The 16,320-nt window shown below is 43.8% G+C and overlaps 2 protein-coding genes across 2 annotated transcripts in view; both read left to right on the top strand.

Moving 5' to 3' along the window:
• The window catches only part of ZNF185 (zinc finger protein 185 with LIM domain), a 64,433-nt gene extending 61,826 nt beyond the window's left edge, over positions 1-2,607 (top strand). The window contains exon 22 of the mRNA XM_054581792.1: positions 410-2,607. The gene's annotated coding sequence lies outside the window, so the exon portion shown is untranslated. The remainder of the gene's footprint in view (positions 1-409) is intronic.
• A 12,054-nt stretch (positions 2,608-14,661) lies between these two features.
• PNMA5 (PNMA family member 5) lies at positions 14,662-15,996 on the top strand. Its single transcript, XM_054581815.1, has one exon. It carries the CDS (start codon positions 14,662-14,664, stop codon positions 15,994-15,996), a length of 1,335 nt encoding a protein of 444 aa, XP_054437790.1.
• Positions 15,997-16,320: the final 324 nt, after the last annotated feature.

Genomic DNA, 16,320 nt, shown 5'->3' with positions numbered 1-16,320 from the left:
GGGGCTGGTCCAACCAGAAGGGGCTTCTGGGGCAGCCTCTGGGCCACATCGTCAATACTGCCTGGAGACAGGCTTGTATGCTAAAAACCAGCAGAATTGACCCCAGTGTCTGAGCTGCATGAGACCCAGAGCCCATAGGACACTGCCTTTCAGATCCTGAGAGCCCCTCCTCTTTAGCACCTCCTCAGCTGGAAGCACAGAGCAGCATATCTTCCTTGAAGGCAATGGAAATGGGTGGCAACCAAGTGTTCCACCAGCTACAAGCCTATTTTGCCTTCTCTCCAGGAGGCATGCTCGCCTGCACTGTTAATCTTGATGCCTGGAGCTGTCACCCACTCCAAGAGCCTCTGACTGGTCATTGGACTGGATGTGTAATTCTAACCTCATGGCTACTTCTATTTTCTTTTAGTCCCCCCAGGCTAAGAAGAAGCTGATGACTGCTGGACAAGTTTAGCCGTACCCAGTTGTCCCAAGTTGCTGGCTCCTCTTCCCTCATCACTTGATTTCTTCATTCTTTGCCCTTCTCAAGTTGAACTTGCTTACATCCAGTAGCATATGTTAATGATGCTATGATATTACTTGCGTGTGTAGCTTTTTATAGCTCAGAAAGTGCTTCATATCCATGGTCTTATTTCTGGCTCAGCAAAGAAGATTGAACAAGAATTCCATCTTTGCTTCCCTAAGGCATGTCGACTCTCTGATGAGTTTAGGTGGCCTGGTATGATAGGCATAGGCAGGAACATTGCGTTCAGTGTGTACTGACTTGGGACAGGGAGCAAATCACATTTTGGCTTTCAAGTCTGAGTATACCTTTGGTACTTTAGAATACATGGAGACCCCTGAAGCTTCTGAGGGACCAGGATGAAGATTGTTGACGATCCCTGATGGGTAAATTGCAGACATTGAATGCTAGGGATTGGCATAGGCCAGTGTTTAGCTTTTCAATTTGCCATATATACATTTTAAACTTTTAATATACTTTTAAAAGTAGTTAGTTGCTTTTGATTGAGCTATATAGCAGGCTTTCATTACCTCCTCTACCCACCTTTCACTATACAGTTGAGGTTATCTTTTCTGCAGGCATGTGGGCATGTATTAGAAAGTTTACACAAGTTGGTTTAAATTCTATAGGATGTGATTGTTAGGAGGCTACTGACCAAAGGAACACCTGTGTCTGAATCTTAATAGCTGATTAATACCTTTGCCCTCAATTCCCAATCCCTAGGCTTTACACAGAAATCTTCTAGAGTAGGTTATAGAATGTATACACTCCAGCAGGATTAAGCAGGGAGAAAAGCAGCTAACATTTCTTGAGGCCTTACTACATGCCACACATTATCACAAAGTGATGGCATTAATCCCCATTCTAATTCTTTGCAGAGGGTATTCTTGTCCCAGTTTTACCTATGAGGATACTGAGGCTTGGAGAGGTGGTCTTCGTATTATGCAGAACCATTGCTGTCTCTCTCTAGTAACAGTAACCATAACAGCAAGCATTGAATTAGTGCTGAGTATATACCAAGCACTGTGCAGAGGTTACCTAACCTTACCAGGTAACACAGGTGCCCCCTGACAAACTCTTAACAGAGGGGGGAAGGTGTGAAATCACACTCCTCCTATGGGCATCCTGGGTCACCCTGTGAAGTACCACAAAGGCCAGGCTGCCCCGCTTCCCTCTCCTCCTCTTTCTATGAAAACACTTCTGAACCAAGATGCTCTCAGATGGGAAGAGATTTCACTCAGAGACCTTCCCAAAGAGGAGTTTGTCAACCCAGGGAAAGCTCCAGTGGGCTAGCCACTCTAAACACAGGGCCTTCAGTGATCTCCTATTGTCCAGTCCAGACTCTGTCCCAAGCTAGTAGAAACCTGTTGGCTGGCTGGACAGATGCGGGCCCATCCATACCATCAGTGATGCTCTGCTCAGGGTCAATTGTGCTTCTCTGCCTTTGGGACCAGCACATTGTGCGAGCTCATTGAGAGGAGGAACAACCTGAGAGTTTCTAATGAAAAATGAGGGCCTGTTCTCTTTATTTTATTAGAAAATGTCTCTCCATCTCTCTTCAGTTTCTGAGCCCTGTGCACACTGGCTGATTGGACATCTGCCAAATGATCAGAGTGGAACATTCCATTTATTTGCATAGATGTGCTTCAGATTTGCTCTGGAGGAAACAAGTGGTACAATTACTGACGCTAAATATAAGCTGGTCTTTCTAAAGTGTAGCCTGCAACATGAGACTTGGCACATGGTAGGCACTGACACACAGGTGCTGAGTGAATGAAAGGGAAAGTAAGGTCACTCCTTTGGGTGGGAGGTGCCATCTCTGGGTCTTGGTACAGGCCTAGCTGATGAAGTGCAGAATAAAGAGACCCAAGATAGGCTGGCTTCAAGGTACACTCTGCCTTTTAAGGGAGTTTTAGAACCAACATGCAAGAGATTGACAGAAAGTTTGCAAGATCAATATTGATTTCAATCCAAAACAACCTTTTTCAATCTAAAAAGGCAGGAATTCTGCAGACTCAAGGAAAAAGGGTGGTCCCATTACACTTTTGCTTCTTTTTAATTGCCTAATGTTTTTAATCATACTTGCTTAGCCCACATCAATGCACACAATTATAATAAATGTTAAGATATTGCATTGTCAATATTAAGGTTTCCTTTTTTAAGGGTAATAACTTGGTGTATTTGGTTGTGTGATTTCTCCTATTACCTGAAGCCATTCTCTCTACAAAAGCTACTTTAAAGTAAAAATACTTTAAAACGTATCAAATCTAAAGAGAAAAAATAGCAAGATCTAGAAACTATTCATGCACAAAATGTGGGAATTCTAAACTTGTCAGATTTTAATGAAAAATGTTTTATTCTTTTGGATCCATCCAGCCCTTCATTACCATTGCAGACAAATGGCCACCTAGTCCTTATTGCACACTTACTTACAGTGACCAGGAGCACAGTCCCTTTTAAGTCCATTCTGTCTGTGGACAGGCCCACTTTTAGAAAATACATTCTTCAATTAAGTTCTGTTTCCCTTTATCACTCACTGGTAGTCTATAGTCCCTCTCATGTGCTAAGTCCTAAAACAGAAGAAGATGCTTATTAGGTTCTCCCTTTGTTAATTCTTCTCCCATTTAAACACCCCTGGTCTCATCAGCTCTTACTTGACAGTAATTCGAATATGCATTTTCAAACACCCTCCTCAGAGGTGCCCTCCCACACACATCTGAACCCATTCCTCCAGACATGTACCGATGGGCTAGACAGTTTCGTCTTGGTGCCCCAGGCTGCCAAGAGTCCTGTTGAATTATTGTTCTGCCTATCAAGTGATCCATGCTTCTGAGTTTAATATCTGAAAGTACAATTTGCCTGCCATCCGGCCCAGAGACAAGGAAAGAAGGATCAAGAAATCAGTCCAAAGATTAGAAGACACGACAGAGAATTTCCTCCACTACTGAGCAGAGACCTTGGGACAACAGCTACTGAACACTTAGTGTCCCTGTAGCTACTTTCTCACCCCAACCTCAGGCATCATCTAGGCTGCATGAGGACAACTGGGAAAGGTAGAAGAGGTTTTATACTTCCAGATACAAGGACTACAGCTGTAGCTCCTAACCAAATATTTTCAGGACTTGGTGGTGACCTAAAAACCCTAAAATCTAAAAAAATAGGGTAGTATTAGTTTAATTGTCAGGTCATATCTGATTCTGTGAACGTCTTTCTCAAATATGACATTAAAGTCAGAGCCTTGGTTATATAACCAAGGTTTCAAAGTACAACCTGTTAAGTAGCAGGGCAGGCTCTTATTCAACCTCGGCAAGTAATTATATAGCCATGAAAATAAAAATGCTCAAAACAAAATTACAAATTCTGGAGGGATTGGGCAGGGAGAAAAAGATGTGTTTCATTTCTGTTTATAAAAGTATAGTTTACTAAATTGTTATGAATTATGGATAGCTTAAGAGAAATGAGAAAGGAGTTCCTTATATCCAGAAAATACATCATTAAACCTCAGTAACATTGCAACAAACCCTTTAATCATCCTCCGTGAGATTATTCAGCCCTATGTAATTCTTATTCTGCTCAGTCTTGGGTAAGCAGTGTCATGAATCCATCAGCTTCTTCATTAGCGTCCTGGAAATTCTGACTCAGTCCAGTGGTAGGATCTCAAAGCTATTTAACCAATGCCATCAGAAGTTTGTGCCCTCAGAGCACCTGTCATAGTCCTTTACTTGGGGATGTGAGACAGTCCCTTTTTCTTGAAGATGAAGCATTCTAGCCTGTAGCTGATCGCAAGTGATTTCAGGGAAGACTCAGTGTAAAATAAAAAACTATCTGCATGACAAAAGACTTAACAAAACTCATGCCTTGGCAGAGAAATTTGGTGGTTTCTTTGGCATGCAACAGTTTAAAAACTGAAATTATGAGATTATGAGTGATATCTCTGTAATGTTTAATGTCAGGCAAAGCAGAACCAGATCATATTGTAGACAGTGAAGGCATTGGAAAATCTCTAGAAAAGCAACTTCATACAATTTCTGAAATATTTATATTACTAACATTTTGCCCACACAAATTTTACCTAGGGAAGATTAGACATCTCTTCTGATTGTCGAAGCCTCCCAACTCGATATATCAAATAAACCTAATTATTTCTACAACCTCTGTTTTTACAAGATCCTTTGTGATTTTCCAGGGTCCCTCAAAGAAGGTTGGGATCAAGCATATATTTGGGTTTAGGAAGGTAAACTATCGAAGTTGTCAGGAGGTTTGAACACTTGCTTAAATAAGATCATGTGTTAATAAGACACACTACATGGCTTTCTATTTAAAGTGACAAAATATTTTAAAAGTAAATATAGGAAGTAATGCAGTAGTAAAGAGCCTTAACTCTTTCAAAAGTGAGAAGGCTTGGTTCTCAACTAAGGACATGAAAAAGTCAAAGCAAAGGAAATTATTTTAAGATGCTGAACCTTTGCTTTCTAGGCAGATTACTCTAAAAGCAAAGAAAACCCTTTTTCAACCTCTTATGAAGAGCAGACCAATAGTCTAAGGAAAAAAATTCCATTTTAACGATAAAATCAAATTCTAGTTTTGCATCAGTGTACTATTTGATATTACAGCTCATTTTTAAATATCTCATTCATAAACCCATTGACCTTTAGCCAGCTCTGAACACAAGAAATAAAGTTTCTATTCTGCGAAGCTTCTACAACTTTCTATACTCATTCAGGTTTTGTACTGTTGGTGTAAAAAAAAAATGCCCAAACCAGTAGAGATTTTTAATAAGTTTATTTGCGCCAAACTGACCACAGATGTCTTAGAGCAAGTTCTAAAATGCTCCTGAGAATAGCAGTTTTGCGACTTTTATGCATTTGAAATTAAGGCAGGAACACAGGAAGATTACATGAGGATGGGGGAAAGCAAGGCCAAGATTGAAATACAGGAGAGTTAAAAAGATTATGTGCTTTCTTAAGCACGGTTATGCCTTTGAAGGGCATTACTTCTGGCATGTCAAAGGTGCGTTAACCTAGATGCACAAGAACAATGAACAGGGTTTGCTTAAAAAAATTACAGGCCTCAGGCATGACTACCCACCATGATCTGCACAGTTAAGAATTTATGGTCAGATCACCCAGTGAGGTTACTTTCCACAAAACCCCATTTTTTCATCCACAGTTCTATACTTTCATTTCTGTCATTGTGGAGCAACTACCTTACTTTAGGACAAGATACTGCTATTTTTTTCCTTGACAAAAACACGTCCTGCGTGCCTTAATATACTTAATTTTGTGTAAGTGTATGGGTTTAAGTTACCAAAAGATCTTGAAATCTTTAGAGCTGATATTACATACGAATCACAATTGTTGAAATAAAGTTTTGTCAACATAAGTTCACTTAAAAATATTACATGGACAGAAGAACACATAAATCCTGGGGATGTGATGTACAGCATGATGACTGTAGTTAACAATACTGTATAAAATTTCTCATCACAAAAGCAAAAATTTTAACTGTGGTTGGAGATGGATGTTAGCTACAGACTTACTATGGTGATCATTTTGCAATATATACAAATACAGAATCATGTTTTATGCCTGAAACTAATATAATGTTATATGTTTTCAGGGGTACTTCTTAACCTTTCCTGTTCTCCAGGATCACAGGGCCAGATGCTGTGATCCTGTAATATTCCCATGGCATTACTCTTTGTGACACCTAAAATACCTGTAATACCAGGTGTTTGGTGGTTTCACAGAGCCAAAATGACCTGGTGTTGTGAGGACCCTCAGGTAAAATGTTCCACCTGGGGTCTTCAGCTCTCTGACAGCACCAGGTAACTGCCTTTTCTTGGGAAGTAGATTAACAGACTCTTAATAGTGTATTTTTATTAAGTAAGGCCTACTGAGGTCCGTGTTCCCTGTCTCAGACATAACAAACGCCTGCAGTGAAAGAGAAATGAGGTGATGCCTGCAAATATCTTGCTCAATAACCTTCCATTTAAAATTTTGTTTGCTTTTATACTTTTTAATCCTTTCACTTTTTTTACCCAGCCCCCCAACCCCCCTCATCTGGCAACCATCAGTTTGTTCTCTGTATGTGAATGTTTTTTTTTGTTCATTTATTTTGTTCTTTAGATTCCACATGTAAGTGAAATTGTATGGCATTTGTCTTGCCCTTTCTGACTTATTTCACTTAGCATATTTTCTGGGTACAAATTGGTGGTTACAAAATAGTCCTGGGGATGTAAAGTACAATATAGGGAATATAGTCAATTATATTTTAATAACCATGTGTGGTGCCAGATAGGTACTAGACTTATGGGGGGTCGTTTTGTAAATTATATAAATGTCTAATCACTACGCTGTACACCTGAAACTAATAAACTAATATAATATTGAATGTCAATCATAATTGAAAAATAAAAATTAAAAATAAACTTTTGTTTTAAATATTTTTATTAAAACATTATAGAGAAGCCTGTTCTTTTGTATCCCCAATAAAGCAAAAGAAATCTACTCTGTCACCAAAGGCCCACAGTTTCTGGTCCTGAAAAGTAATTACAGGCTTCAGAGCCTTGGGACTCAAAGCCTAGTCAGAGGTCTGCAGCATTGGAGTTGCCCAGCTTTTGAGAAACAGCAAGCTTTTAGTTCCACCCCATCCTCCTGACTAGGACTTGCATTTTTATCAAGATCTGCTGGAAATTTGTGCACACCTTCCACTGTGATACCTATACCCCAGGCACACCCATTTCTGAATAGCGCTTTCCGGTCCTGCAGGACCCAAGGGAAACACTCCAGTCTTCCCTCAGTGAAAGAAACCTCCTTCCGACAAAAAGCGGGAAGCAGTTTGGATGCTAGGTGGGATACTTTCTCCTGAAATCAAGAGGATAATGGGAGAATGGAATCCTTGATTGTTTTCTGTCTCTTAAAATATTCATGCCCTTGTAAAATACAGGGAGCAACTGTATCTTTGCCATGCTTCCGTAGAACACAGCCCAAGAATAAATAAGCGGCGCAGGACTTTTCTTTAGAAAGTACTCTCTGGGGCTTTACTTTTGCACCCGGCCCTGTGCTAACTCCTCGCAATATTCAAATAGGAGGAGCCAGTGGAGATTGTCATACCTCAGCTCTCGTCCAATGGGAAAGAGCGCAATAAGCGCCGTAAACGGCTGTTAGGCCAGGCGTGCCACGCGGTGGTCCTGGTGGCCTTGTAGCTAACCCCAGGCTGGACACAGTCCAGCTCTGCAACGTACACTGACCCCAGCTTGATTTGAATAGTCTGTCCATCCACACACATGAGGGACTGAGGCAAGGAGTCCGGCTTCTGAGGTGGGAGGTGGGTGCCATGCGGCAAGGGCGCAGCCGCCAGCGGGCGGAGTGCACCCAATAACCTCTTCCCGCCAACAGCTCCCTACCCAGTCTGCACTTCGGCCGCGGCGGCGGCAGGTGTGTGGTGGCTGTGGTGCTCGAACGCTCTGGCCTGAGGGGATCTCCAGCAGGTATGGAGTAGAGTCCTGGGCACAGAGAGCAACCCAAACCTCAGGACTTCCCTCCCCCACCCTTCCGTTACCCTTGCCTTGTTCCCTGTCACCCCAAGGGCCAGTCGTTATATAAGTTTCCCCTGAAGTGGGATACCACTAGATCGGGCCTGGCACCCCACCCGCTCCCTGCCATTTCCACACACAATGACTAGCTGCAGAGGACCCCAGTCCACACCTAACCCTGCCCAGAGCCGTTACAGTCTGTACATCCAGAACAAATGGCTCTGGGCCTTCCCCTGGAGGGAAGATGGCTTTGGCCCTTCCTCTGCCAACATCCACCGACCAGAATGGGGGGTGTGTTGAAGTAGGGGGTGTGTGAGGGCTGTGAGTCTTAGGGTGTGGGTCCTAGGGTAGGGAGCCTAGCGTAACGGGAATGGGAGGCTTGGGGGCTAAGAGTTGGGCTTGGATGGGGGGTGGGGTTGAGGTGGGGGCAGGGTTTGGGAGGAGTGGAACACGAGTGGCAGGGATAGGACGTGGGTGGGGGCAGGGATTGAATTTATGTTGGGGTGGAGCTTGGCGTCGGGCTTGCGCTGGCGTGGGCTGGGACTTGGTGGGAGCAGAGTCTGGGAGGGGTGGACCGTGAGTAGCCGTGGTGGGGGCAGAGCTAGAGCGTCTGTGGGGCTAGAGCTTAGTGTCAGAGCTCGGGTTTGGTGGGGGCAGGGCTTGGTGGATGGGCTTTGGGTTAGAGGTTCAGCTTCCAAGCCGCGGGGCATGGCAGTGGGTGGGTATGCGGGCGGGGGTGAGGGTGTGGAATTGAGGGTGGAGCAGTAATCTTAAAGTAGCATTTCTTCTGCTCTGGGAGTACCCCAGGGAGCAGTTTATTGTATCCATGCAACGCACCATGGTACTTTTGCACAGCTCCGCAGACTCAGAATTGGTACAGCCTGAGCAGAGGCACATGGGTCAGAACCCTAGCAAAATACCTCTGCCTTTTCTGGGGACAGGTCCAGTGGAGCAGTACCACCTACCCTGGGACCAGGAACTGCCCGACTGTGGAAAGAGCTAGGGAGCTGACTGTTGAGTACCGGTGGAATCCCCGTATCTGCACTGCCAGTGGGCCCTGGTGAGCAGCTGCGAGGTGGGTCTATGTTGCTGGGGGCCTTTGTAACCCTGGCTTAAAGCAGGAGAGGGACGGGCTGCCTGTCAAGGTATGCAGACTGCAGGGCAAGGTAACAACTAGATGAAGAGTTGTCTGTCTCGTGCAGTGTGGCACTGGAGACCTTTTCTCGGTCCCTTTTCTGCCCCTGATTCCAGGTCCTATACAATTTAAAATCATAAGCTCTTGATTTTTTAAAAAATATATTTTATTGATTATGCTATTACAGTTGTCTCATTTTTTTCTCCCCTTTATACCTCTCTGCCCTGCAGCCGCCTCCAGCATCCCCCCTCCTTAGTTCATGTCCATGGGTCGTACATAAAAGTCCTTTGTCTTTTCCATTTCCTACACTATTCTTTACCTTCCATTTTGTCTATTTTGTCCATTTCCTATACTATTCTTTACCTACCATTTGTCTATTTTGTACCTACCATTTATGCTTCTTACTCCCTGTACCTTTCCCCCTATTCTCCACTGTCCCCCTATCTGCTGATAACCTTCCATGTGATCTCCATTTCTGTGAATCTGTTCTTGTTCTAATTGTTTGTTTAGTTTGTTTTTGTGGGGTTTTTTTTAGGTTCAGCTATTGATAGTTGAGAGTTTATTGTCGTTTTACTGTTCATAGTTTTGATCTTCTTTTTCTTAGATAAGTCCCTTTAACATTTCACATAATAAGGGCTTGGTGATGATGAACTCCTTTAGCTTGACCTTATCTGGGACGCACTTTATCTGCCCTTCCATTCTAAGTGATTGCTTTGCTGGATAGAGTCATCTTGGATGGAGGTCCTGACTCTTCCTCACTTTCAATACTTCTTTCCAGCCCCTTCTTGCCTGGAGGATTTCTTTTGAGAAATCAGCTGATAGTCGTACGGGAACTCCTTTGTAGGTAACTCTCTCCTTTTCTCTTGCTGTTTTTAAGATTTTCTCCTTTTAATCTTGGGTAATTTAATTATGATATGTCTTAGTGTGCTCCTCCTTGGGTCCAACTTCTTTGGGACTCTCTGAGCTTCCTGGACTTGCATGTCTAGTTCCTTTACCAGATTGGGGAAGTTTTCCTTCATTATTTTTTCCAAATAAGTTTTCAATTTTTTACTATTCCTCTTCTTCTGATTCAGATGTTGGAACGTTTAAAGTTGTCTCAGAGGCTCTAAGCCTCTTTGCATTTTTTTTTTTGAATTCTTGTTTCATCATTCTGTTCCAGTTGAATGGTTATTTCTTCCTCCTGTTCCAAATCATTGATATGAGTCCTGGTTTCCTTCCCTTCACTGTTGGTTCCCTGTATATTTTCCTTTATTTCACTTTGCATAGCTTCTTCCTTTATTTTGTGGCCATACTCAGTTATTTCTGCGAGCTTCCTGATTACCAGTGTTTTGAACTCTGCATCTGAAAGGTTGACTCTCTCCTTGTCACTTAGTCCTTTTTTTTTTTTTTTTAGTTTTGATCTGTTCTTTCATTTGGACCATATTTCATTGTCTCTGCACACATCCTACATTGTAAGGCGTGGAGCCTTAGGTATTTGCCTGGGTAGGGAAACCCACATTGCTGTGTTGTGGCGCAGTATGTGGGGGAGGGGGGTCAGAGAGGGAACAATGCCACTTGCTTACTTCCCCTGCTACCCACAATCTAATTGTGCCCTTCTGGGTTCTTCCCTGGTGCTGATTCCCAGGTCTGTGGGCTTATGTACGTTCTAGGACCCCATGGGCTCTCCCAATGGACTCTCCTGTGAGGCTGGCAGTGTCTCCTGCCGCTGCAACCCTGACAGATTTTTATAGCCAGAGGTGTTTTGTTTGTTTTTTAATTTTTAAATCATGTTTATTCTATTACAGTTGTCTCAATTTTTCCCCCTTTACCCCCCTCCACCCATCCCACCTCCACCCCCCTCTCCCACAGTCAATTTCCACTCTGTTGTCCATGTCCATGGGTCATTCATACATGTTTTTTGTCTAGTCCCTTCCCCTTCTTTCCACCATTGTCCTCCTTCCCCTTCCCCTCTGGTCACTTTCTGTCTGCTCCATGTTTCCGTGCCTGTGGTTTATTTTGTCCATAGGTTTATTTTGTTGAATATATTCTACTTATGGGTGAGATCATATGGTATTTGTCTTTTACCAGCTGGCTTATTTCCCTTAGCATAATATTCTCCAGTTCCATCCCTGTTGTCGCAAAAGGTAGGAGTTCTCTTTCTTTTTTTCTTTTCTTTTCTTTTCTTTCTTTCTTTCCTTTCTTAAATGCAGATTGATTTTATATATTTTTAAATGTCAAAGCCAATTATAAAATATTTAAAAATTTAAAACCATTATAAAGTATGAACAATTAAAACAACATGACAGAAATAATCAAGTAGATCAAGGAAATATAATGAGCATTCTAGAAACAAATGTATATATCTCTCTAATATTGTAATATATGATTAAATTGATATTTCAAATCAATGGGTAAAATAAGGCTTATTCAACAAATAAGGTGCATGGATCACTATTACTTGAAATAAAACAAATATAGAGCCCTATTTCACACATTATACAAGAAATATTCAAGTGAGTTAAAAATCAATATGTAGAATCTAAGGAGTTTTAGGAGAAAACACAAAATTATATTTTTCTTACCCTGAAGTAAAATATTCAAACCCAGAAGCTATAAAGTAAAATATTGACAATATAGTCATATTAAACATTTAAGACTATAGAGTAATATACATATAAAAAAGTTAAAGGACAAGTAATAGAATGAAAAAGTATTTGCCATGCATCTAAAAAGGGGTTAATAGTTGTTTTTTTTGGGGGGGGGGGGAATTCTACAAACCCTTAATCAATAAATGGATAAGGAATATAAAACAGTCATTTAAAGCTTTTTAAAAATAATAGAAATAGGCAATAAATATACAAAAACAGGCTTAGTTTCAACAAATAATAAAGGAACAATTAAAATAACACATCATTGTCACAATCAAATGAATAAGTATTAAAAATATTGGTAGAACCAAGTATTGGTGACTGTAAAAGGAACTAGGTATTCATAGAAACTTTTTCTTCATCTTAAAGTAGTCCCTTTAGCATATTTTGCGGTGCTGGTTTGGTGGAGGTGTATTCTTTTAGCCTTCTTTTGTCAGGGAAACTCCTTATTTCCCCTTCCTTTTTAATTGAGAGCCTTGCTGGGTAGAGCAGTCTTGGTTGCAGGCCTTTGCTTTTCATGACTTGGAATATTTCTTGCCATTCCCTTCTTCCTTGTAGTGTTTCTGTTGAGAAGTCAGCTGCTAGCCGTTTTGGGGCTCCCTTATATGTTACTACCTCTTTCTCCCTTGCTTCCTTTAGGATTCTCTGTTTGTCTTTGATATTTCCCATTTTAATGATGATGTGTCTTGGAGTGGGCCTCATTGGGTTCCTTTTGAATGGGACCCTCTGTGCTTCCTGGACTTGTGTGACTTTTTCTGTCCTCCAATTAGGGACGTTTTCCATCATTACTTTTTCAAACAAATTCTCTATCCTTTCCTCCTCTTTTCCTTCCGGTATCCTTATTAGACAGATATTATTACGTTTCAGGTTGTCCTGCATTTCCTTAAATGCCTCTTCATTCTTTTTCAGTCTTTTTTCATTTTCTTCCTCTTTCTGGGAGCTTTTTTCCACCTTGTCCTCCATCTCGCAGTTTCAGTCCTCGGCCTCATTTAACCTGCTTTCAATTCCTTTTACTGTGTTCTTCAATTCAGAAATTGTATTCTTCATTTCCTCTTGTCTCTCATTGATAGTTTCTATGTCCTTTCTCATGCTGATATAGTTTGCAGTAAATTCCTCATAGTTTCTCTATAGTTTTTGGTAATTCTCTCTGAGCTCACTGAGCTCATTGAGCTTCCTTAGAACCATTGTTTTGAAGTCAATATCTGATAGTTTACTTGCCTCTATTTCGTTTAGTTCTCTTTTTGGGGAGTCCTCCTTTCCCTTCAACTGGGGGATGTTTCTTTGTCTTCCCATTATTTGTGAGACTCTTCTTTGTTGCTTCTCCTTCTTAAATCGACCTGTCTTGATTTCCTGACTTTGTGGTGTGAACTTCTATGGTAGGAGACTGCTGTTTTTACTGTCTGGATCTGCCTCTGATGATGTCAGATGTTGTCCCTGTCTGACCTTAAGCAGCCTGTTTGAGACTTCCAGGAATTTACTGTCTGGCTGTCTCCTTCAGCTGTTAATCTAATCACTCTGCACTCAGCAGGCCGGCTTAGATTGCTCAAGGTGGGGTGGAGTCCTTTCTGGGGGCGGAGTTATTAGGTCCTCTGACACTGCTGCAGCTATAGCCAGAGGTTTTGAGGCTTTCTTTCCCGCTTTGGAGCCCTGGGTTGCATGGTCTGTCTCACTTCCCAGTGTTCCTCCTGGTTTATCCCTACGTAAATGTGGGACTGCCCAGTCGTCCATCTGCTGCCTGGCCCACCCAGTCCACCAGGCACCACCTTGCCAGGCATCCTCTCCGCCCTGGCTGCCCATCTCTGCCCTGGCTGCCTGTCTCTGCCCCTCCTACCAGTCTAGACAATTGTTTCTTCTTTAACTCCTTGGTTGTCGGACTTCCACAAAGTTTGTTTTTCTGGTGGTTCTGGTGTTTTTTTTGTATTTAAATTGGTTGTTATTCTTCTTTTGGTTGTATGAGGAAGTGAAGCATATCTGCCTATGCTTCCATCTTGGTCATAAGCTCAAGCTCTTCATTTTTGAACACTCAGTCGTTGCTGCCCAGCCCCCATCTCACTTCTTCCAACCCCCTTTGTTGCTAGGACACTTCATTGGTCGGAGGCCAGTGACATTACCTGTTGCTCCTGGGGGCCTTAACCTTACCACATGACACCTGTCAGTGATATAAACCCATGGTCCCCCCTGTTTTTAGTGTCCATGACAACACTGCAGCTCTCCACAATCTCTCCACACCCACCAGTTTAATTGCATTGCATGAAACTCCAGCTATCTTTCTCATCCGTCAGTCGTTTTCTGAGAAAGAAGGGGACTCTGCATCCCCCTCCCCCACCTTTGCCCTGGCAAATAGGGTGCCAGGTGCCCTGGGCCTGCACAGCCTTGTGTGGGGGACCGGAATATTCTCCTGGTCTCTCCTGCTTGGAGGGCTTTGTCTGTGTCCCCAGGCATCAGGCCCTGCCTCCTGACGCTGATCTTTTCACCACAGGCATCTGAAGCACACTCAGCAGAGTCCTCGGACTTCCAGGAGAAATCCACAGCAGGAGGAGGTCAGCAGAGAAGGGATGAGTGAGGGGAGCTTGGACTGGGGACACCTCTCTACACTCTATACTCTACCAAATGATTAGGGGAACCCTGGGAGGCAGGAAGTGAATCCCTGTGAGTAGAGGTGGGGGTAGAGGAGGGTCATTTGGTGAGGGTGGGAGGTGGACAATAATGATGCTTTCACCCCATTTGCATTACAGGCTGTGGAAACCTGGGACTCTTCTGCCTTTGTACTTGGCATTGGCTCAGAATTGACTGCGTTTTGGTCAAACTCTGAGCAGATTACTGCTCCTAGTATTAGATCAGTGCATAAAAAGTAGGAGCAATGGCCGTGACACTGTTGGAGGACTGGTGCAAGGGGATGGACCTGGACCCCATGAAGGCCCTGCTGATTGTGGGGATCCCTGTGGAGTGTACTGAGGATGAAATTAAAGAGACTGTGAGGGCAGGCTTACAGCCCTTGTACCCATACAGGGTACTGGGAAGAATGTTCAGAAGGGAAGACAATGCTAAGGCAGTCTTCATTGAATTGGGTGACACCATCAATTATGCTACAATGCCTAGTCAGATACCAGGAAAGGGAGGTGCCTGGGAAGTGGTGGTAAAACCCCGAAACCCAGATGAGGAATTTATCAATAGATTGAGCTTCTTCCTGAAGGATGAGGGCCGGAGGATGGTAGATGTGGCCAAAGCCCTGGGGTATAGCCCTCCCGCTGAGGGCAAGGAGCCAGAGGGTGTTCCCCCAGTTGAACCGGTAGTTTTGCAGCCTGTGAAAGAAAACATGTGGTACCGAAAACTCAAAATGTTTTCAGGAACTGCCTTCCCAGGCCCAGGCGAAGAGCAGTTTGAAGTCTGGCTGGAGCATGTCACTGAGATGATGCAGATGTGGCAAGTGTGTGAGGTAGAGAAGAGGAGGCGTTTGCTGGAGAGCCTGCGTGGCCCCGCCCTGTCCATCATGCGGGTGCTCCGGGCCAACAATGAGTCTATGACCGTGGAGCAGTGCCTGGATGCTCTGAAGCAGATCTTTGGGAATAAAGAAGACTATAGAACCTCGCAGTTTAAGTTCCTTCAGACCTGTCAGAAGATTGGAGAGAAAATCTCCGTGTTTTTGGTGCGGCTAGAGCCCCTGCTGCAGAAAGCCGTGCAGCACAGCCCCTTGTCAGTGCGAAACACAGATACAATTCGTCTGAAACATGTCCTAGCTCGGGCCAATGTGACCAACAACCTCCGTGGCAAGCTCGAGCTCCTGGATCAGCGAGGATGTCCTCCCACTTTTCTGGAGTTAATGAAGCTCATTCGAGATGAAGAAGAGTGGGAGACCACCATGGCAGTGACGAAGCAGAAGCCAAGGCCTGCAGGGAGGGGCCGCAAGGTCTCCAGCAGACAGATATTAGAAGAAACCAGTATTCCTATCATGCCTCAGGTCATCGTGCAGGCAGGTACATCTTGTGAGAGCAGCACTCAGACCATTCAGAAAGGAATTGCCCCATCACTGAAGCGCAAGCAACTGCCCTGCTACTGTAGTGGAGAGGAAGGCCACAGCCAGGACATATGCCCTAAGGTTGAAAACCTAACACCAACAAAGCAGATGCCTCAGCTTGCAGCAGAAGAGTCGGGAAACGAGGCAGGGGCTGGGGCCATGAGCCATCCCAAGCCCTAGGAAACATAGGCTCAAGAGATCCAGGCACCCTTTCCCCTAGCAGGCAGCAGAAAGATTTTAACAAGGGGGAGGGGCAGTCAAAAGAAATAGAGGACTTAAGTGGGGCAGAGGGGCAGGGCAGTCCGGCCCAGGCCAAGCCCCCTTGTCCTCCATCACCTAAAAGAGATTCCACCCACCAAGCCAAACTTACCTCAGGGAGAGCCAAGCAGTGGGCCCTGAAGAGGCACTGGCGACACGAGCAGGGGCCTACCACACCCAGCACAGGGGGTTCTCCAGCCAAGAACAGAGACCCCACCATGGCAGAGGCTGAAGGAGTTGCAGCTG

The sequence above is a fragment of the Pteronotus mesoamericanus genome, unplaced genomic scaffold, assembly GCF_021234165.1.
Source record: "Pteronotus mesoamericanus isolate MK-2021 breed Mesoamerican mustached bat unplaced genomic scaffold, CSHL_Meso_final contig_66, whole genome shotgun sequence".
In the NCBI taxonomy this organism is placed as follows: Eukaryota; Metazoa; Chordata; class Mammalia; order Chiroptera; family Mormoopidae; genus Pteronotus; species Pteronotus mesoamericanus.
This window is presented reverse-complemented; position numbering and strand designations above follow the sequence as displayed.